The 22,958-nt window shown below is 40.5% G+C and overlaps 1 protein-coding gene and 2 long non-coding RNA genes across 3 annotated transcripts in view; 1 reads left to right on the forward strand and 2 right to left on the reverse strand.

Moving 5' to 3' along the window:
- The window catches only part of LOC114917296 (uncharacterized), a 56,903-nt gene extending 50,238 nt beyond the window's left edge, over positions 1-6,665 (forward strand). Inside the window, exon 3 of the long non-coding RNA XR_010668720.1 lies at positions 6,257-6,665. This is a non-coding gene — a long non-coding RNA (uncharacterized lncRNA). The remainder of the gene's footprint in view (positions 1-6,256) is intronic.
- On the reverse strand, positions 442-21,913 carry ephx1 (epoxide hydrolase 1, microsomal (xenobiotic)). Its single transcript, XM_020652430.3, has 9 exons — positions 21,685-21,913; positions 20,171-20,365; positions 18,764-18,944; positions 18,463-18,681; positions 17,411-17,540; positions 16,324-16,538; positions 15,770-15,878; positions 3,150-3,272; positions 442-2,535 (listed from the first exon to the last, which is right to left on the reverse strand). Exons 2-9 carry the CDS (start codon positions 20,351-20,353, stop codon positions 2,322-2,324), a joined length of 1,374 nt encoding a protein of 457 aa, XP_020508086.1. The 5' UTR covers positions 20,354-20,365; positions 21,685-21,913; the 3' UTR covers positions 442-2,321.
- Positions 6,691-13,974, reverse strand: LOC136182684 (uncharacterized). The gene is made up of 2 exons (XR_010668718.1): positions 7,463-13,974; positions 6,691-7,230 (listed from the first exon to the last, which is right to left on the reverse strand). It is a non-coding gene; the product is annotated as an uncharacterized lncRNA (long non-coding RNA).
- Positions 21,914-22,958: the final 1,045 nt, after the last annotated feature.

The raw sequence follows: 22,958 nt of genomic DNA on the forward strand, positions 1-22,958 counted from the left end.
CCCTTAAGGACCCTGTGAACCTCGGAAGGTAAGCTTGAGCAGTCACACCACGGCACACTTCTACTGACTTTTACTACACACCTCATACACACCTAACATCCTAGATTACAGTTATTCCCTCTCCGGGGGGTAATCTAGAGTCCTGTACCAGGGGTTATTCTTGAATCTAATTATTCTAGAAATGAATGTTAGGCAGATAATCTTAGGGCTATGTGATTATAATAAGTCCTTTCTCTTCCAAAGGGTGTTAGTGGAGTAATTTTAATAGCTCCAGGTACTAGGACAGAGTAGACTAGCGGCTGGTAGGGAGTGAGTTCTCACTTAGTTCTAGGAAAGAGTAGACTAATGGGTGGTGAGCTTCTGTTAGCTATAGTAAAGTTATTCACCCCTTTTTGCATGTCCAGGACATGCTACAATACATAAAAAAAATTAGGCAGATCATTAAAACAGAACAGTACTCAGTGTACATTTTATTTGGTCCACAACAGAACAAACATGTCAAAGTCTGAGCAAGAAAACATCCTTCTGGTCATCTAAGCATAACAAGAACAAATTCAATTTAGTCACTTGTGTGAAATGAAATGTCGTCGACTGCTCATTTTATCACAACATATAATCATCCTATGAAAACAACATGTCAAACAGCATTACATATTGTATTACACTTCTTCAACATGAGTAGCACTGATAATGATTCAACTCTGCCTTCATGATCACTACATATAAAATGAATATGTATCCGGGGCACCTGTAGCCTGTTCTATTTATAAATAAAGGCATAAAAGGCCCCAAAATAAACACTTTGAATCAATATGTACTGAAAAAAAAAAAAGCTCAGCATAATGTTTAAACTGGGTTGACATTTAGGTGAGTAAGCAGTGCTCCTACTCTTCGTAGCAAATCAAAGTGAACTGATTAGATACACGTAACTCTGCATGTTACAAACATGGGCAGATCAATTAAAGGTCACCGTGATCCAGGCAGCAGCTTGTATTCAACTGTTTGTTAACACACACTAGTCATAGCGATCGGGACATCACCTACTGGTTTAAAACATTTCAGTCACGCTCTGCTGAGCATGTGGGTGTAAGGCACTTTTTAAACCCCCCTCTTATATACTGTCTGTAGTAACAGAATACATGTGACCGTGAAACTGCGACCATGACTTTAAAATAAGTTTAAAATACTCTGAAAAGAAAAAATTATTAAAGGACACATATTCTCCTCCTCTTCAACCAGTTTAAATAATTCTCAGAGCTCCTCAAAACATGTGTGTGAAGTTTCTTGTTCTAAATCCACTCTGATCCTGTATTTGATCATGCCTATAAACCTCTCTATTTCAGCCCTGCTCTGAACAGGCTGTTTCTGTGTCTGTACCTTTAAATATGTAAATGAGCTGTGTCTGACCACAACCCCTCTCTGGAAGGGCCTGGGTGTCTCTGACTTTCTCGCTCCATGTCCTATTGTTTACGATGAGAAGGCAGACTCAGAGGGCAGAACAAACACCTAGCTGTGGGAGTGTCAGCCACCTGGGGGAGGGGTTACTGCCCTTTGTGATGTCATGAATGGAAAATCTCCAAACAGCCTGTTTGAGCACACATTTTCTGAAAAGTGGAGCAGGCAAAAGACAGAGAGGATTAACTTTTCTCATCATTGGGGGGTTTGTAGACAGACTAGAGACACATGTTAGTGTTAGAAAAACATGGTGAAGTGTATTTTGTATAACGTGACCTTTAAAAAGGTTTCGAGCAAAAGTGTGGCAGCCATGTTTGTAGTTTGAGTCAGAAAAATGCTTGGTCCCTTGTCTCAGCTGTCAGAACAACACGCCCCCCTCCCTCCCATCTGCTGCTGCTCAGGAAATGTTCGACTGCAAGGCTGAAGGAATATTCAGGTACGACCAAAATCTTGTGCAGATCAGCAGGAGAGACAGAGTGAACTTTCCTGACTTTATTCAACACAAAGCTTTGAATTTTAGGACAGGTGATATGGCTCCAAATTAAATCCCACAGTACAGTACCACAACTTCAATACCTGTTCAATCCATACTAGAGGCTTTGAACATTTGTGGCCAACATGATTAATCATGAATAATGCTTTCGCTCTCACTGGCCAAGTTATGTTTTATTCTGCTTATACATGGTCTTAATATTGATTAAGTATGACTAGGAATAATCAAAACAGAGCTTTACTTGATCATTGAATCCAACACAGAGAGAAACGTATCGCTTACCTCACTTTTAAAGAATCACAACTCTCTCTTGTCTACTTCTTGCTCTCCACCGAAACCTACTTCTTTCCATCTGCTTAATAGTTTCCAGTCATTATTTCTTCTTCTTCTTCTTCTCCACTGTCTTCATGAAGTTCTGAATGTCCTCGGCCATCAGCTGGGGCTCCTCCATGGCAGCAAAATGGCCACCGCGGGCCATGTGTGTGAAGGTCACGAGTTTCCTATACTTCTGTTTGACCCAGAGTTTGGGAGTGTGCATCAGCTCATTGGGGAAGCAGGCGAAGCCAGTGGGGACATGTACAGGTATCCTGGCGAGGGGGGGGGGAATAAAGATCAGGTGTCTGCTTTAGATTTAAAGAGGTGATGTTGTAACCTGTACAGATGTGATTTACATGTATGCAGATAATACTCCCGAGAGCTCACTAACCTCTGATATAATAGAAAACACTGCTTAAAGACCCTGACCAATAAATACCGGTCTGTTGATATCATTGGTTGATATGGGTTACAGATATATCAACAAACAACGCAACCACATACAAAATGTTTTTACAGATCATGCAGAAAACTATTCTTTTGTTAATATAGAACCTAATCACCTTTCACCCCATTTTCCTTCCAGCAGAGCAGACATGTAAGGCTTTCACACTTGCAGAAAACTCCAGAAAGACTCTGACTGGAGTCAGTTTATAGACTGTCTCCACGCCACGGCTACAATCTCCATGCATGTTATCAAACTGCTGCATTATGTTTTATGTTAAAGATAAAGTCTGATATTCCCATTAAAGCGTCGTATAGAGGACTCTGCTGCTTCGACCGCTACACTTACTTATTTCAGTGAGAGTGGATGTGAAACTTTAGGGACCAAACCTGTAAAATCATAAACTTTATCAAAAAGCTATAACCCTGGGTGGTCACCTACTTTGAGTGAGGCTGGTCGAGGCCTTGGCTGAAGTTTTCTTTGTAGAACCTCATGGAGGAGATGATGCAGCCAGACGTCCAATAGATCATCACGTTAGTCAGCAGATCATCCAGAGAGAACTTCCTGGAGGAGACCACACAGCATAATTTCATCAGACAGTGAGGTGTTTAAAACCGAATAAACACCCCTTTATGAACACGTTAAGAATTAAAGGGAACTTTAAAGAAACAGTATAGACATATGGACTTATCCTAAAGTAAAGCTGCTCAATCATCACTTCTGGGTCTCTATACATGTGTGGTGGTGTGGTGCAACCCACCCAATAATCCAAGCCAGCCACCACAACCTACCCAATATGATATCATAATTATTGATAATTGATAATTGGCTGCAGTATAGGTCATAAGCCCCGCCTCCTCAATGATAACAGATGGGATGTGGGTCAAACTGTAAAGTTAAAATACTCGTCACATAATTTTTTTCCAAACCTAAACTCTGCTGTGATCATTAGTTATTATCACCCTACATTGTGTTCAAGTGCTCATTTTTCTGTGAAGTTTGTTTTAAATAAGTTATTTGAGGTTGAAAAATGGGATTTTACGTCATATTTGACGATGATTGACAGCCGCCGATCTTGCGTAGCTCTCTTTGTGAATAGCAAAAGTTACGTAGTGAAGGAAAGCCGAGACGCCATTGAATGTTTCCGTTCAGTTTTTTCATCTTTTTTGAGCTGGCAAAATTAGTTGTTCTGCAGTAAACTGTTCTAACCGACCTGTGGGAGCTAAGGGATCTTTGCAGATTTTTCGGTAAGTAAAAAAGTGATTTATGTGTCACTGTTTGGTTAAAGTCGTTATCTAGCTAGCTAACACATAAGCAGTCTGAAGTTAGCTGAAATATTGTAAAGCTAGGTTACTGATCCGGCATGATTTATCTTTCTATTTTATTAAATGAGCAAACCTAATAACTGACATGCTATGTTTCTTGATATTGTTATATCGTTATTGTGATTGAAATTGTATTTAAAACCAAGAATCGTTATAAAAATCTGCTCACAGATGCGGTTCATTGACTGTACAGTTATTTTACAGCAAAAATAAAAAGTCTGGTAAGGTCTGAAAAAAGTATGTAGGGCAAAAACAAAGTCACATAATTGTAATCTGGCCTGCATCATTACTAATGTGTACATGTTTACAGTCTGAGTGATAAGTGGACTATACCGAGAGTAACAGGTTTTACTTTCACCGTGCAGGCTGAAATTCATAGTACTATATACGAGGGTAGAATATTTCTCTAGCTATCCAGATTAAACTAAAGGTAAGATGTGATTTAATACAACTGTTACTGATTTAAGAGACTAACCGAAACGTGAACGCAAACATCAACAACCTGCGGTGGTGTAATGTAATATTAACCGAGCATCATGCTGCTTAAACTGATAAATATTCTGCATTGTCTCCCACACACCAATTCAACAGTCACAAGTTGATCATATCGTAAATTTATGACACTCATTGAGAAATTGTTCTAAAAATTGACAAAACCTGACAAACATTGCGGTGATTGTGACTGTGTATCTGTATTTATCACCTTTGAAAGGAAGGTGTTAATGCAGGAGACCAGTGTTACACACAACAGGCTGCTGTTATTGAAGTTAGGAGGAGACATAGGCACAATAAAAGAAGACATAAAGATCGCGTTTTCCCCCACACATGTTAATATGTTTTAAATGTCATGCATTTATTTTTGATTTCGCTTCAATAATCGTTAACGAAGAGAAACACCATGATTAAACTACAGGCTATTGTTGCCTTTTTATAGCCAAAGAAAACTGAACATTCACAGCCTCTGTATTCAAAAGAATTTCAACATGGACATTTATGTCGTCCTATTTCCCTCTTTTCGTCAACATTATATGTTAAACTGGGATTTCCTTTTCATCAGGTTGCACGTCTCTCCGTATGGTCTCTCCTCCAGCTCGCTCCCTCCAGTGCGCTCCTCTCCATAATGCTCTCGTCTCCTCCCTCTAAAGCTGCTGCTACTCTGTAGGACGCTTTGATTGGGGCACCTCATCAATAAAATACTATTTTATATTTTATAAGCAGTTTGCCACCACACTGCACTTTTACTCTCCAAAGGCATATGAGTATGTGCGTGACAACTTTAACAAAGCTTTAGCACACAGTCACACCATCCACACAGCTGATCCAGGATTTACTGTAGCATCTTTTACAGCACTAAAAGGTCATGTACAGGCAAACAGAGAGAAGGGAAAAGAAACAATCTGTGCTCTCAAATAACAAAGCAGTCTCAAATCTTTGAGGAATTACAGCTAATTTTCTTTTACTTTGCATACAGTAGATCCTCTGATAAATAAAGTGAAGTACTTTGATTGCATTTCTGTGGTGTTCCTGTAGGAGACCATGATGCAGCCAGACTGAAGCAGCAGGTTGTGAAGGTGGACGCCATCATCTTGTCTTTGCAGTGCTGATTCTGAAGAGAACGCCTTCACATAGGACTCAAAGGTAAAATGATCTCTCATATGATTGGACCGTGTTATTGTAACCTCTATCAGCATCAAAGTAATTTTAGTAACAATTTATAATCCTTCTTAAAATGTAAGGACGACTAGCAGAAGCTTTTAACAGCCTCTATGGTTCTGCAAGAAGTTCATGTTTAAATTGTTCTTCTGTCTGTCTTCAAGGAAATCAATGCCCAAAGGAAACAGCAGTCCAGACTCTGATTCCAGCTCCGGTGAGGTTCAGCACACAAATTGGCTGTCTGATTATATGAGAATATTTAACATTAGTTTAATTTATCAGGCTGGCCCATGTGATGACAGTTTACAATAATCTTCAATAGAAAGTGGCAGGAACACTTTTGTATTAAAACATAAATTCATAAAGCTGATCATATTATTGAATTCATCATGTCTTATTACATATTTTGTTTTTTCTCTTAAATAGTTCTCCTGTCTTAAAAACAAACTTTAGAAGCTGAAGTTTAGCAGAACCTGAGGACAGATCTGATTTCAGGTCTGAAGCATAAACATCACAGTAAAATTCATTATACTTTACATTTAACTCCATGATTGTTTTTCTTTATTACAGAAGATGCCCTCAGATTCAGATCCATCAGCAACCCCTGACAACATGGAGGACTCGTCCCCTGAGTGTTTCCTGTCCTCTCTCGATGGAGTTCTTCTCTTTAGTCATTAACTCTTGAAAACAGCAGCACAAAATGCCAGACTGTTTGACAAGTCTGTGATTGAATAAATGGAAATGGAATCTCATGCGTATCTTGCTATGCTTATTGGCTTTAAATGTTTAATATTAAGTAAGTTTGAAGGCCATTTATCTCAGACGAGACCGGCTGTGACAAGCTGAGCTCGTCTGTTAGCTTTGCTGTTGTCTTAGCTGTTGTTGGTCAAGAAGAAATGAATGTCAGTTCAAGGCCTTTTCAAATGTGAGCTATAAACTTAACTGTTAAATTATTTTAATGCGACCAACACTTTGTCGTTCTCCAGTTAATCAGAGACAGTCAATTCAGATTTTAAAAAGTTTATTTAAACATTTTATGAAAAGAAATCTTCAATAAACAACCCCTGGCTTCATTAACCATGTGGAAAATAAGTAAGGGAGACCATCAGGTCCAATTGCTGGGACATAGGAGAAAGTATAAAAAATAATAACAAAGAAATCCAAACAAAAATCAAATAAAGTATAGAGATCCTGGATGATTGTTTGACTGTTAGAATATGATGGAAAACCAAATCCAACACAACCCTCCAGCATCTGGTCTTTCAAACACAGGGTAACATCATGTTAAGAAAAATAAATTGAATATTGACCAGGATCTCTGTGTTTTATCTGAGGATGACTATGGTAGCCTTCTCACTGTTCACCTTCAGTTGTCGATCAGCTCCTCTGGGTGATGGCAGAGAGGACTCTTCATCTGGGAGAGCTGCTGGTGTAAGGTCATTTCTACCACAGTGGATGAGCAGGGCATCTGGCACAGCTCTTAGTCCAAGCACAAGTGAAAAAAGGAGGAGGTTCCTTCAAACTAAGCGACCCCAGCCTGACCTCTGTAACAGGTGTGCAGACAAACGTTGAAATTAGTAATTTTTAGGTTCAGTTGATTGTAAAATGGAAAAGAAAACATCACCTTTCTATTTAACATTTAGCTGGTGTATGACTCAGTCTGATTTTTATTTTTAGAAGACTGTATTGTTAACAATATCTTGTTTTGACAATCCTCTTTATGAAACTTCAAAAAAATCACAGGATATAAACTTTTAACAGATGATTTTAACTTACACTTCACCTCTGTGGAAGATGTCAGACCTGCTGCTTTTATCTCTTCTTTGCCTAAATGAAGATACAAAAAACAATTGATTTACTGTTCACTTAAATATATTAGAAAAGCAGACATGAATCACATTGCAGACTATCAGTTTCTAACAGAATACAACATATCTTACCACCTGTAGCCTACGGTCTGTGGTGCTAACCTAGCTTAAATATAGAACGATTTTGTTAAAAACAGAGGACCCAGCAGCCCACGTATTTTCAATAGTGATCAAAATAACTGGATTTTTTAAAACACAGTGTGTTTAAATATTAGACTTTGAATACGGTGGTTGGTTGTACTTACACATTTCTTCATCGTAGACCGGCAGAGCGCTTTCGGCGTAGCTGGGCTGCGTAAGTCATCAGGGCAGTACGCTAAGTGGGCGGGGCGTGTTACCAGGGCTCCTCCCTCCGGACCCTACTGCGCAGACTCTGGCTCCAAATGACGTCAAAATTGCAAGATGGAAGCGCCCCTAAGCGGCGTATTTTGGCTTCAAGAACGTTGAGTGGGAACAGCTACAGTGTGCGCCCACTGGTCCCTCCCCTCCAGTCTCTCCCCTGTATGTATGAAGCCAGCACGACAGACAAAGGAAGCCCAACCAACAATTTTAAGTTGTTGGTTGGGCAAAATAATAAAAATATCTTCCCAACAGGAGGTACGCTACTGCTAGGGCTCCAGTGCCACCACTCACGAGTCAAATAATGTTAACTGAACAAAAGTTAGTCCTACTTTCTGCTGTGCTGTGTCTTAGCCAGTTAGCCAGATTCACTATTCAGCTAACAGGCGACTTTGTCATCATTGAGCCCAGGAGAGCTCTGTGCGGTCACTTGATCAGCCAAAGATCGTCTATATACATGAAGATGATTGTTCCATGAAATAATGATAAGGATATCATGTCGATGTTGCTTTTTTGACTTTTTGTATTTAAATTGTGCCTTGTAAGAGCATACCATTCCTACCTGCTCATCTGAAACCTCAGAAAATGACAACGTTTTGCTGCAATGTAAAGTTCAGTCAAGTATATAATCCTGTTTGATTGTAAGGTGTGTTGTGTTGGAAAGTTGTCTTATATGTTGCTTTGAATTTATGGTTAAAACTTTTGATTGTTGTGAATGTGATTTATGTTATATTTTCACTATGCTTGTGATCTGTCTCTCTACCTGAGCGGCTCATGCAGCCTGTGTGTGTTTATGTTTATTTACTTGAGCAAATAAATTAAGTTTATGTTTGTAATATTATATATATATATATATTTTTTTTTAAAGATTTTCTCATGCGGGGCATGTCCTCAGACCAGGTGGAAATCTCAACCCCTCCAATGTTCAACTCAAAGTTACGCCCTTGGTGGCTGACTGTGTTTGCAGAGACTCTGTCCTCTGACTGGATTTTCATGTTATGGTTGTTTTGGTTGACTCAGACGTTTCTAGGCAGGGAGCTGGTGTGTTTACTCTCAACCAATGACAGCGCACAGGAGAGTTTGAGAGTGAATACAATTCAGTGATTGGACGTGACTCAAACTGCCGAATATGACGGACATGAACATAGCAGCAAAGAAGAGAAAATATAATCACAGTGAGGAGAAACGGCGAACAGATAAAGCTTGTTCTAAAACGAGGGTGAACCTTGTGTCGTCTTTTGACCACAGACGTGGAGTTGGTCTGCTTCCTGTTGGACAGTCAGGCGACAAACACCGGCGGTTTAATGTGCTAGCGAGCGATAGCTTGCAAGCAGTAAACGCAAACTCTACGTCCTGCAGTGAGGGTGAGCTTCCGGGTGGAGAGGAGCCCAGTGAGAGGGGCCCAGTTTGTGGTGGAATTTGACAGCACACCAGTTTACCTCTGGGTAGTAGTTTTGAATTTCCCTCGGGATCAATAAAGTATCTATCTATCTATCTATCTATCTATCTATCTATCTAGTGGAGTGGTCTATGATACAGGCAGCCTTTGTGTGGGAGAGGTTCAAGTGCAAAGGAAAGAAAAGGAAATGTTGTAACGATGAAATGTAATCTTGACCTGGAAACCGGCCGTAACCTTTGGAGACTAAATAACTCCTTGTTACAAATGGAAGACTTTAAGATTAAAATAAGAACAATAATCTAAAACTATTTAGAAATCAATGATACAGAAGACCTTGAACCAGTGACACTGTGGGAGGGAGGAAAAGCAGTATTGGGAGGGGAAATTATATCTTATGCTTCATATAAGAAGAGAGAGAGGGAAAAAGGAGTTTAGAATTAGAAAGATCAATTAAAACTTTGGAATTACAACACAAGGCCAAAGGAAACCATTCCGACCTGCTCTCTTTGAATGAACTGAGGAATAAACTAGATCAATTACTAAATGAAAAGGTAGAGAAATCACTGATATTTACTAAACAACAATATTTTGATAATGGGGCAAAAGCAATGAAACTCCTGGCCTACAAATTGAAAAAACAACAGATGAAATCAAACATAGTTTCTATCAAAGACCAAACTAAGAATATTAACATAAAAGGTAAGCAAGAAACAGTACAAAAATTTGCAAAATATTATAAACATTTATATAGTCCTGACTACAACCTGCTTCCCTTAAAACAAAATCAAAGAATATCTGTCCGGAATAAAACTACCACAGATAACAGAGAAACAAAATGAAGACTTGACTCTGCCAATTACATTAGATAAGATTAAGGTAGCGATTAAGAAACAGAAAAGGGGTAAAAGTCCAGGGAGCGATGGCTTCACAGCCAAATTTTATAAAGAATTTGAAAAAGAACTAGCACCAATCTTAGAAAGAACTTTTAATTGGGCACTAGATCATAGTCAGTGGGCAAATACCTGGTGCAACTCTCTAATTACAGTCATACACAAAGAAGGCAAGGATCCCTCTGACTGTGGATCTTATAGGCCGATTACCTTATTAAATGTTGATCAAAAGATGTTAAGCACTATCCTAGCAGATAGGTTATCTAAGATGATTCCGCCCATCATAGATCCGGACCAAACGGGCTTTATCCCAAATAGACATTTATCTGATAATGTAAGACGTACTTTGAACATAATAGACTACTCACAAAAAATGAATGTACAAACATTGATCCTCACCCTGGATGCAGAAAAAGCATTCAATAGGGTGTCATGGTCCTTTATAATAGAAGTTTGTATGAAATTTGGTTTCCATGACACCTTTATCAAATGGCTTCAAGCCATGTACAAAACAACAAGAGCACAGGTCAAAGCAAACGGGACCCTGTCAGACTATTTTGAGTTAAAACGAGAACTATCTCCATTAATTTTCGCAATTTGTATTGAACCTCTGGCAGCATATATAAGAGCGACAGACAAAATCGAAGGGGTGAAAATATCAGAGGAATGCCACAAACTGGCCTTATATGCGGATGATGTGGCCCTGTATATCACAAATCTAGGAAAATCACTACCAGCACTCATGCAAATCATTAATAATTATAGCTCAGCATAAGGATACAAGCTAAATATGCAGAAGCGTGAAGCAATGGTAATAGGTGTGCCAGTCAGCAGAGAAATTAAAAATAGCTACCTTTGGAAATGGGACTTGGACAGTCGGAATCACAGTTCCCAAGTACTTGGGAACTGTGATTCCAAAGAATATTAACTTATTATATCACATGAACTTCAATCGCCTAGAGGCACAAATTAGGCAGGATCTGAATAGGTGGAGAACAGTTTTCTTATCAGTGAATAGCAGAATAGAGACCATTAGAATGAATGTACTCCCTCGCTTCCTATTTCTGTTTCAGACAGTACCACTGTCCATTGGTGCAAATTTTATTAAAAACTGGGAAAAAATGATAAGTAAATTTGTGTGGGATGAGAAAAAAACCAAGAGTTAAAATGCAGACGTTGAAAATGTCTAAAGAAAAAGGGGGACTCGCTGTCCCTAACCTGAAGCACTATTACTATGCAGCTCAAATACAATCAATAAGCACCTGGCTAAATGATAACTCTGAAGCAAGGTGGAGATCTATAGAAAAACATGTGCTATGTTTCAATAAAAACAATACCTTTCTGTACAAAGACTATAAGTAGGACACAAGTAATCAGCAACACATTAATAAGAAACACTTTAAAGATTTGGCACATAATAAAAAAAAAATGCAAAATGAAAGAGGACTTAACTGTACTGAGAGAAATAAAAGAAGATCCTGAATTTACTCCTAATAAACAGGATACAGTCTTTAATACATGGGCACAAAAGGGACTGACCATATTTGGACAATTTTTAAATGAAAACGGAATTATACCATTTGAATCTCTAAGGACACATTATGATTTACCCCACTCCCACTTCTTCCGATATTTACAACTTAGAAGTTACATTCAGAACTGTGAAATAGGGAGGAAGACAAGCAATGATCTCCATCCATTTGTGCAATTTTTGGTGAAGAACTTTAGTAATGTTAGAGTACCACATCAAATTTCAAATGTGTATAACATTTTAGAAAATAGTCATAATTTTAAAGATACATGGGCAAAGCTAAGATGGGAGGAAGAACTTAACACACACATATCTGAGGATACCTGGAAGGAAATGAATCGGAATGTACACTCAACCACTATATCTCCTTACTGGAGAGAATATGCATGGAAAATACAATCATGTTATTTTATAACACCAGTGCAACAAGCTAGGTATAATAATAAAATATTGCCAAACTGCTGGAGGGAATGTGGCGAATCTTATGCACACTTTGATCACATTTTTTGGTCCTGTCCATTATTAAAAGTGTTCTGGAACAATATTCAGAGGGAAATCAAAACCATTTTCAATGACGCCATTCACTTGAATACAGACTTCATATTGTTAGGTAAAACAGTGAGCAAAATATGTAATGAAAATGATCAATATTTGTTAAGAATTCTGCGTATAGCAGCACTGAAACCAATAACAAGAAACTGGCTTCAAAAAACATGCCCCTTGATATATAAATTGAGTGAAACAACTCAACAAATATATCAGATGGAAAGTTTAACTTATAAAATGAGGGGGAACTCAAAACTATCTGAAAAGAGATGGTCTAAATGGTCAACATATTATGGTAGGAAGGAAATGAACTGAAACTTTGGGATCATGACAATGGGAATGACTGTGACTAAAGGGAGCACTACCTAGGTTTTTTTTTTGTTTTCTCTATCTTTTCTTTCTCCTTTGACTCTTCTCTTTCTTTTAATTGAATTCATTTATTATTTATTTTATTATTATTTCATATAACTAACCTGTTTGTTTGCCCTTCCTTAAGATGTTAAATATCGTAGAGAAAGGAAAGAAAACCTTGATGGAGGGATGAATTTATGTCATACAAATCCAAACCACCTGAGTTTTACTTCCAGCTACTTTAAACAACTGTAATACATGTTTCTGTATTGTAATTTTTTTTTTTTTTTTTAGAATTTTCACATCACTGGGGGACACAACCTTTTTGACATCACACCATTTATAAAAATGTAAAATATTGTCATCTTTATGTTGAATATAAAATATGTGTACTGTATGTTAAGACATGATGACAATAAAAAGTAATTAAAAAAAGAAAAAGAAAAGGAAGAGTAGAAAACGCCCACAATAGGAGTACAGAGGATGCAGTCTCCACTGCGCTGCACTCTGTGCTCACTCATCTGGACAATAACAACACATACGCACGAATGCTGTTTGTTGATTTTAGCTCAGCATTCAACTCTGTCATCCCCTCCAAGTTAAACACTAAACTCGGAGACCTGGGCTTCAACACCTCCCTCCGTCACTGGATAATGGACTTTCTGACCAACAGACCCCAGTATGTTAGGTCAGGACACACCTGCTCCACCACCATCACACTCAACACAGGCGTACCACAGGGCTGTGTGCTGAGCCCATTCCTCTACTCCCTCTTCACCCATGACTGCAGACCTGTACATGGATCCAACACCATCATCAAGTTTGCGGACGATACAGCGGTGATTGGCCTCATCAGTAACAACGATGACACGGCCTACAGGGAGGAGGTACAGCATCTGGCCGCCTGGTGTGCTGACAACAACCTGCTCCTCAACACCAGCAAGACGAAGGAGATCATCGTGGACTTCAGGAGAGAAAGAGGACGCACGCACAACCCCATTCACATCAACGGGATGGCTGTTGAACGTGTCTCCAGCTTCAAGTTCCTGGGGACCCACATCACAGAGGACCTCTCCTGGTCCACTAACACCTCCAGTCTGGTTAAGAAGGCTCATCAACGCCTCTTTTTCCTGAGGACACTGAAGAGACACCACCTGTCTTCAGCTGTACTGATGAACTTCTACCGCTGTGTGATCGAGAGCATCCTGACCAGCAGTGTCTCAGTCTGGTACGGAAACTGCTCTGTCGCAGACCGTAAGGCGCTACAGCGGGTGGTAAAAACCGCCCAGCGCATCACAAGGTGTCCACTTCCTGCCATTGAGGATGTCCAAAGAACACGCTGTCTGCGGCGAGCTCATGGCATCCTTAAAGACTCCTCCCACCCTGCCCACAGACTGTTTACCCTCCTGCCCTCCGGCAGGCGCTTCAGAAGCCTCCGGACCAGAACCAGCAGACTGAGGAACGGCTTTTTCCCCAGAGCTGTTTCTCTACTGAACTCTACCCCCCGAACTCTGAACTCTGTCTCTCTCTCTCTCTCCCTCTCTCTCTCCGCACCCTGCTGACCCCCCTTTCCCCTGCATATCACCTCACACCCATCATCCCCCCACCACTCCTCCTGGTCACACACACACATCTCTCATCCATCTGTATTATTGTATTATAGTATGTTCATATTATGTCCATATTCCTTATATTATCTGTAAACTAGTATAACATGCTCACTGCATCTTAATCTGTATATTATTAGTATAGCATGCTCACTGCATCTTAATCTGTATATTATTAGTATAACATGCTCACTGCATCTTAATCTGTATATTATTAGTATAGCATGCTCACTGCATCTTAATCTGTATATTATTAGTATAACATGCTCACTGCATCTTATTCTGTATATTATTAGTATAACATGCTCACTGCATCTTATTCTGTATATTATTAGTATAGCATGCTCACTGCATCTTAATCTGTATATTATTAGTATAACATGCTCACTGCATCTTATTCTGTATATTATTAGTATAACATGCTCACTGCATCTTAATCTGTATATTATTAGTATAGCATGCTCACTGCATCTTAATCTGTATATTATAATCCTAAGAACACACTTATTTTGTAGCATTACTTATTTATAGCATTTATTTTTATTTATTGCATCCCATTAATCCAGCCATCCAGATTTACCTAATAATTCACTTTTTTTGTCTACATCTGTAAATTTTGCAATTACTGTACATAGCACAGAATTACTGTACATAGCACAGACTCTTGCACTCAATTACTGTACATAGCACAGACTCTTGCACTTTCTGCTTATTTGCACTTCTGGTGAGATGCCAAACCTCATTTCGTTACTCTATACTTGTATATGTGTAATGACAATAAAGTTGAATCTCATCTCATCATCTCATATTTCAGCCTAATGGCCTTCTCAGGAGTGCTAGAATAGGATGCCTGAATTTTTTGTAAACTTTTTTCTGTCCACTGTTTAGTTTTTTTTAAATCCCCTAAATATATGTATTAATCCCTGATTAATAAAGAGTTTACTCTCTGTTACTTATAGGGACATGCTTCTCACACACATAGGCCCGAATCACAAGCATGCACAAACAGGACCTGTGGACATGCAATGGTGGAGAGATGTCAGAGTGGGGCTGCTACAAGCTGCTAAGCAGAGAGCGCACCAGAGCAGTTGGGGGTTTGGTGCCTTCCTCAAGGGAACCTCGACAGTGCTCAGGAACCTCTCCAGCTACCAGACCAACTTACAGATTTGGTCCGCAACGGGAATTGAGCCTTCGACCTTCCGGTTCCCAACCCAAGTCCCTCTGGACTAAGCTACTGCCACCCCTTATTTCCCCTTCTTTCACTTATTTACGCTGTACAGTTTCTTTTGAACCAACAGGTGACATGACTTGGCATGTCACCTGTTGGGATGCCGACACAACAAGGAAGCACTTACCTATTTCTATCCCACACAAGAGTACCTGTAACCGCTTCAGAGACCACTCCACTACTACCCGGAGGTAAGCTGTTGGCTTTTTCCCTGCAATTTGTTCGCACTGCACAGCACCTTTTACCACCACAAGTAATACCGGACACACAGTGAGCACGCCAGCTTCCATTCATTGATTTATTACATTATGGTGTTCTATTTACCTGGTGAGTCCTCCATCCTCCAGGTTCCTGAAGTCGCGGCTCGTCCATGTGGAGAACTTCTCCAGTATGTAGGAAGCCAGACCCACTGGAGAATCATTGAGTCCTCGACCTTGAGGGAATGTGAAAGTCAGAAATGATTCTCTTTTTTTCAGTTTTCTCATCCCTGCTTGAAAAAGAGCATTCACAGAGACAGCTGTATTTCCCTGCTTTCATAAGGACAGGACTAAAGTGTGGGTAGACGTTCAGTGTATCGCTCATGGGCAGTGAGGGTCATCTCGGTTTCCTCTTCGATTTAAACGTTATTCTCTGATCTGTAACCACATACACCTCTTTACTATCTATCTCCTCACTCTGTTTCCTTTATCTCATGTTTAAATCGAAGCTCATATCTACCTGCATTAAATACTCATTAAAGGCCTCTGCTGCCGTGATGCTGTTTAAGACCATGTGTTCTCTTCCCAGGGTAAGTAAGTGCTAACATCACAAGGTCCCAATGTGCTGATTCTTCTGTTTAGTAGTGTTGACACTATGTTGAGACGGCCCCAGGTCCTTACCCACAGTGTCAGGCTTGGTGGCCTGGATGTGCATGTAGCCAGACTCTTTGATGGACTCCACCACCAGTTTCTCCACGCAGGGGAAGAGCCGCTGAACATCCAGGTCGGTGAAACCAAACAGCTTAGGGAAGCGACGGCCGAGCATTACGGATAAAGCCACGGGCAACCCTGGTTTGGAGGGCGGGGCAAAGTTCACATGCAAGCCTTTGACTGTGCTAAGGGATGAAAAAAACAAAACAAAACAAGAAATGACCAAGCAGCGACCTCCAGTGTTGAAATGAAGCTGATGCATGAGTGCCTGCCTCGCTACCAGGCAAACAGCTACCTAAAAGGTGTTGCAGCCATGGAAGCGGGCACGAGCAGAAACGTGCTCAAACTAGGATCAATGTTGGAGATGTTTTAGAAAAATGGAGAGAGGTTAGAACACAGAAAGGTTTACAGACCCATGCAGAGCTGGATAAACACTGAAGCTACAGTGTCCACCACATGGTGACCTGTAGCTGCAACCTAGAGCATCGACTCTAGAGAGGAGGGGGGAGACAGCTTTCTAGAAAGTATTTTGACTGCAGTACCTATTTTAAACACTAGGTTTCAGAGTTACATATCGGCCCTTTAAACTAAAAGGTTGCTGAACACTTTCTTTATTAGCTTATGTACCTGTTTCCTGTAACCACATGTGCAGCCGTACATAGCCTAGGTTCTGTGTATAAACACCCTCAGGCTTTTTGAAACAAGGACAGTGCTCACTCTCATCTGCTGTGAAGTGAACCTTTTATTGAAAATCTCCACATACAACCCCACTTCAAAATACCTGAGCTATCCCTTTGACCCTATTTCTTTACCATGATTTTTTCTTAAAACGAACAAAGTCCTGGTGAAACAGTCTTTGTTAGGCACAAACACTACCTGACCGGTTCAGGAAAACGTTGTGTTAGTGAAACATGGTGGGCTTTCACAATAAGTTAACATGAAATTCCTCAGGGGATTGTACTCCTGACAAAAGCCATTTATGTAAGAGAGTACAAGCCAGTAGAAGTCTGAAATCTATTGAGAAAGAAATGAAACAAGAAGGTCACATGTGTCTTACTTGGGCTCCAGCTGAGCCATGTTGGTGGTGACCAGCCAGCCCCAGTCTCCTCCATGAGCGTAGAACTGTTGGAAGCCCAAACGCTTCATTAACTTGTGGAAGATGCGTGCTGCACAAACTGAATCAAAACCTGTTTACACAAACACACAAGCAAATGTATTCATAAATGATACACACAGAAAAACCTGAGAAGTTAGATATTCAACGTGTGTACATTTTGCAGGAAGTCAACGTTTGTAAATTATGTTTATGGACACTGAGGGGGCCAATTCTTAAAACAACACCCATACGAGTAAGAACAGATCTGCTGTTTTTGGTATGTTAAAGGAGCTAGATGTAACTCTGGCCCCTAGTGTTTAAAATGGGTACTACAGTCAGACTCTAAACATCAGAGAGAGCGGTTTCCCCCCGCCCCCTCCTCCCTATAGTTGATGCTCATGCAGGTCACCATGTGGTGGACACTGTATCTTCAGTGTTTATCCAGCTCTGCATGGGTCTGTAAACCTTTCTGTGTTCTAACCTCTCTCCATTTTTCAAAATCATCTCCAACATTGATCCTAGTTTGAGCACGTTTCTGCTCGTGGAGCTTATTAGAAACATGCAGAGGCTTTTTAGGTCGGGTACAATCACTTCTATCTGAACCACTTCTCTTGACCGCTTCCATCACTGCAACACCTGTTGACCTGATAACTTCTCTCATATCTGACAAACCGAGGGGCGTCCAAAACGGCTGTGTGGGGGTGCCTTAAAACCACCTACCTTCTCTGATCCAAACAAATCCAGAGCATTCAGGAGCAGAATCTAAAGTTAGAAGGAGGACATACTGGCTGCTGCATTGTTGTCAGAGAAGCTTCAACATAGCATGTTTCATTAATGTCTGATCAGATAGTAAGATACCTTTATCATTTCACTCACTACACATCTTACTGATTGCGCCTATAAACATTACAGTATTAGACAAGGCTGAGACATTATGGGGATATTGGGATTTTTCCACAACTTGCTGGCAGAAGCATTTTCATGACTGCAAGTGAAACAATTTGAAGACTCACCTTTCTTATGTGATGCCTCTGAAAACCCATAGCCTGGTATGGAGGGACACACCACCTCAAACACAAGGTCATGGGGGTCTGTTGGTTCTGTCAACAGAGGGATCATTCCATAGAACTCATAGAAGGAGCCGGGCCAGCCGTGAACCATTATCAGAGGAAGAGCAGTCGTTCCCTCTGGCACCTTCTTTGGCTTCACATGCAGGTAATGGATATCAATGCCTGGGTAGGAGTTCAGGGATTTAGGACACATTTCAGTCAACAGGATTTATTTTTAAATAATATGTCAGCTGCTTGGCCTCACCTTCGATGTTGGTTTTGAAGTGGGGATACTGGTTAAGTTTATCAACCTGTCTTTTCCAGTCAAATTCATTTCTCCAGTAAGAGACCACCCTCTGCAGGTACTGGGAGTTGAAACCGTAGTTAAACTGGCTGTCCTCCAGTGATGGAACAGGCCGAGTCTGGTCTATCCTCCTGTAGAGGTCCTGATAGAAAACAGATATTTTCAGGAGTGCATATGTGAAAACAGCTTCAGAGAATGTAGTTGACCTGTGATCATGGAAGACTGTGCAATGATAAAGCATGTGAAAGTTCAAAGAGGCATTATGATTCAGATACGAGCTATTCTGCATCAGAGCAAAGGAAGAAGATAATCAGAAGTTTAGATAAAAGAAAACCGTTCACAGACTCTAAGATCTTTTCTTTGTTGGATATTCAACAGACTTTCTTTTAATAATCCACAAATCATTTAACCCTTTGCTTCACCAGAGGTGAGAGCAGCACTTAAAGGAAGACGGTGCACATTTTTGATCCAGCGGAAGTCCCCCTTGAGCACCATCATGAAACAAAAACAAACTGCTGTTTGACGACACCTCCTCCAGACTAAAGCCTTCGCTCTCCTCCAGCGACACACATCCAACCCCCTCCACTCGAGTTCAGGCAAAGGAGTCAGCAGCAGAGTTAAGTGCAATCAGTGGACAAAAATTGTCCTTTGCTCGAGCTACAATTGTCTGTTCCAGCATTTTTGTATTAGCATGCTAATGTTAGCGTTCTTTAGTTAGCTCGTAGCTTCACATTACATGTACATTTTCTAAGAATGAGCGTGATCTTAAAGCGCTTACGTGTCATCCAAATAATCAGTGAGTATGTTCTTCTTCTTCTCTCTAGTTCTTGACTAAAACAGCTTTTATACACAAGGGGAGGAGCCGACCGTCCCGTCCATGTAAACACAGTTCTGACAACAACACAGCCAGCGGGACTCGAGCTTCTCACTCATTGTAGACAGTCATGACTTAGAGAGACATTTACACAGGATAGACTGGATTTCTGCTTTATCTATGCGTTAAATGTTGCACATTATGCCTTAAAGTTGTGTATATTTTCAACTAGGATGGTTTGCGTGAACAGTTAAATCATCTTTTTAATGCACAATTTGTGTCTCCATTTACACAGACATTGGAATTGAAGAGTTAGTATTTTAATGCATGTCTGTTGTTTTGTATGAAACAAGGTGGGCTTCTACTGGGGTCAGTTAAAAAAATGAAGTTTTTGTATTATTTACTGTTTACCTTTCTGCTTGTATTAACAGATGCAATAGTGGCCTTATTTGGTCATAAACATCAGGGTTTGATACAATGAGTGCAGGGAAGGTTAATAAGGAGTTAATAAGACAAAACTGTAGCTTTCTTAGCAAACTAATACGTAAACGAACCTCGATCTCTTCATCACTGGTGGTGATTTTGAAGGGCTTAATGGTGACGTCCTCCCCACCCTCAGGGGGTGCTCCAGCCCCCCACCAGCCATCCTCTGTTTTCAGAACCTGCTTTCTGCTCCTCTGAACCAGGAAGAAGATCACTCCTCCAATCACCACAGCAACCAGCACCTCCGTGAACATGGTGCTCAGAGTCTACGCCACAACAGAAAAGGATGGAGGAGAATGGATGTGCAGAACAGATGCAAAGAAGAGAAGATGTCATTATAATTCAATACTTTAACAGTTATTTCACATAATCAGCCTCATCGAGGGTGAGGCTACGCAAAGGGCAGTAACCCCTCCCTCAGGTGGGTGACACTCCCACAGCTAGGTGTTTGTTCTGCCCTCTGAGTCTGCCTTCTCACCGTAAACAATAGGACATGGAGCGAGAAAGCACGAGACACCCAAGCCCTTCCAGAGAGGGGGCGTGGTCAGACACAGCTCATTTACATATTTAAAGGTTCAGACACAGAAACAGCCTGTTCTGAGCAGGGCTGAAATAGAGAGGTTTCAAATACAGGATCGGAGTGGATTTAGAACAAGAAACTTCACACACATGTTTTGAGGAGCTCTGAGAATTATTTAAAGTTGTTGAAAAGGGGGAGAATATGTCACCTTTAATAATGTGATTTGCATAGAAAACAACAAAGGCATTTGAAAGAAACAGACTGACGCTAAATCCAGTCGGCGACTTTCTCTGCCAGTGATGTAACTTTAGTCTGGGCTCAACGACTCCATCAGTCATGAGTCTGGTGAAAAATGTGGGTCCAGTCAAACAAAAGTGTCTCTGTTGTTGTTGTTGTTGTTGTTGTGTTAGTGGCAGGCTGACAGGATTAGCTAAAGACGTGGCCCCTCAGTTACAAAGACTTCAGACCTGCATGACAAAGCCTTTCAGAGCTGCACTAGTATAATGCTGCATTCATGCACGGTTGCATTTCATCAGCAGCTTTGAACTTCATCTATGAAACTGTCCAAAGTTCAAACAGCAAACAATAAGAGGCCAGCAGGTAAAAGGACAACTAGCGCATTCATGCAATCATAAAATAGACATCTATTATTAAAGATGTTAAGTTTACAGGGACAAACTCAGGGTACCCCTGTCTACCCCCTCTGACGCTCACAAATAACATTTACTGTAACAAATATTTTCCAATTCCACATTCTGTCTAAATATTTCACTTTACGTCATCAACCTCTAACACCAACCACAGCTAAACAGCTGATGAGCTACATTAACCACTGAAGTGGAAATAATTCAAATGCCCTTTAAGCACTTTATCAAAAAGTTTTAAGTGTCTGTATTTACTTTGCTCTGTCTTCTGGGCAATTTCCAAACACAACTTCTCAAGAACAATAAACAGCGAGGCTGCAGGACGCGTGAAATAATTAAAGTGCAAGTCGCAGATACGAGGCTCAAATCATTTAAAAGTCGAGTAAAATTCACCACAGCTCACAAAGTTTGAGTAGTTTACCTTAAATCTCTTCTGGGACAGGTCGTTCAACTCCTCTCCCGTTTCCTTGATTCCTTGATTCCTTGATTCCTTGAATCCTCGCTCCTCGCTCCTCGCATCTACCTCACTGTCCTTAAACTCACTTGTTAAAATAAAGTGGATTGCAGGAGCAGCAAAAACACTGTACAGGTTTAATGCGTATTATTCTGTGTGCGTGAAGGAGGCGCATGCGCGATTTTTTCCCTGGGAACTGTGTGGAGGTGCATGACGGGATATGTAGTATTATATAACAAGTTTGTTCCGACCATGCAATCTGATTGGACAAGAGGGTGAGCATGATATAAGGATGAGGGGAACACTGGGACATTTCCCTGAACGAACACACACACACACACACACACACACACACACACACACACACACACACACACACACACACACACACACACACACACACACACACACACACACACACACACACACACACACACACACACACACACACGTGTGGTGGTGACTGAGTCTGCAGAGACTTTGTCCTCTGACTGGATTTTGATGTTTTGGTTTGCTTTTGTTGACTCTGGCTGGTTCTGGGTGGGGAGTTGTTGTGTTTCCTCCAGCCAATGATAGTGCTCAGATGAGTTTAGGAGTGGAAACAGTTCAGCAGTTGGGTGCGATTTCCTACCTGCGAATATGCCAGACATGGGTGTAGCGGCAAAAAGAAAGTATAATCATAGTGAGGCAGCTAAAGCTCGTTCTGAAACAAGGGTGAATCTTGTGTCGTCTTTCACCCTCAGACGTGGAGTTGTTCCCTTTCCTGTTGGACAGGCAGGTGCAAACACCTGCGGTTAGCTTGTGTTAGCGTGCGGTTGCTTGCAGTGTAGGTACAAGCAGTAAACGTATGCACTACGTCCTGCAGTGAGTGTGAGCTTCTGGAGGGGGCAATGAGCCCAGGAGGAGGGGCCCAGTTTGAAAGTTGCGTTTACAAGCTGCAACAAACATTTCTACTGACTCCTTCTTTAAGGTCATCTTGCAAATGTACATGTTGTTGCCATGCATACTGTTGAAAGATCAAAAAGAGTTATGCAATTGTTGAATTTGTTTTTACCATATATGTTCATTTTCTTTTATTATCATTTAATCTTTTTATCATTTCATTCTATATGTCATACACACACACACACACACACACACTTAATTTCTTTTGAAGTATATTTGAGATATTAGTGTTATTCAGTATTGATATTATAGATTTTTATCTGATTATTACTCTTATTATAATATCATTTTAGAAC

The sequence above is a fragment of the Labrus bergylta genome, chromosome 15, assembly GCF_963930695.1.
Source record: "Labrus bergylta chromosome 15, fLabBer1.1, whole genome shotgun sequence".
Lineage (NCBI taxonomy): Eukaryota > Metazoa > Chordata > Actinopteri > Labriformes > Labridae > Labrus > Labrus bergylta.

Excerpts from the sequence above, each read along its gene's own strand:
- ephx1 (XM_020652430.3), bottom strand. The coding sequence starts at position 20,353 with ATGTTCACGGAGGTGCTGGTTGCTGTGGTGATTGGAGGAGTGATCTTC. Across the intron at positions 16,539-17,410 it reads ATGGCTCAGCTGGAGCCCAA|CACAGTCAAAGGCTTGCATG; the intron begins GTAAGACACATG and ends TTCATCCCTTAG. Across the intron at positions 2,536-3,149 it reads CTCGACCAGCCTCACTCAAA|GATACCTGTACATGTCCCCA; the intron begins GTAGGTGACCAC and ends CCCCCTCGCCAG.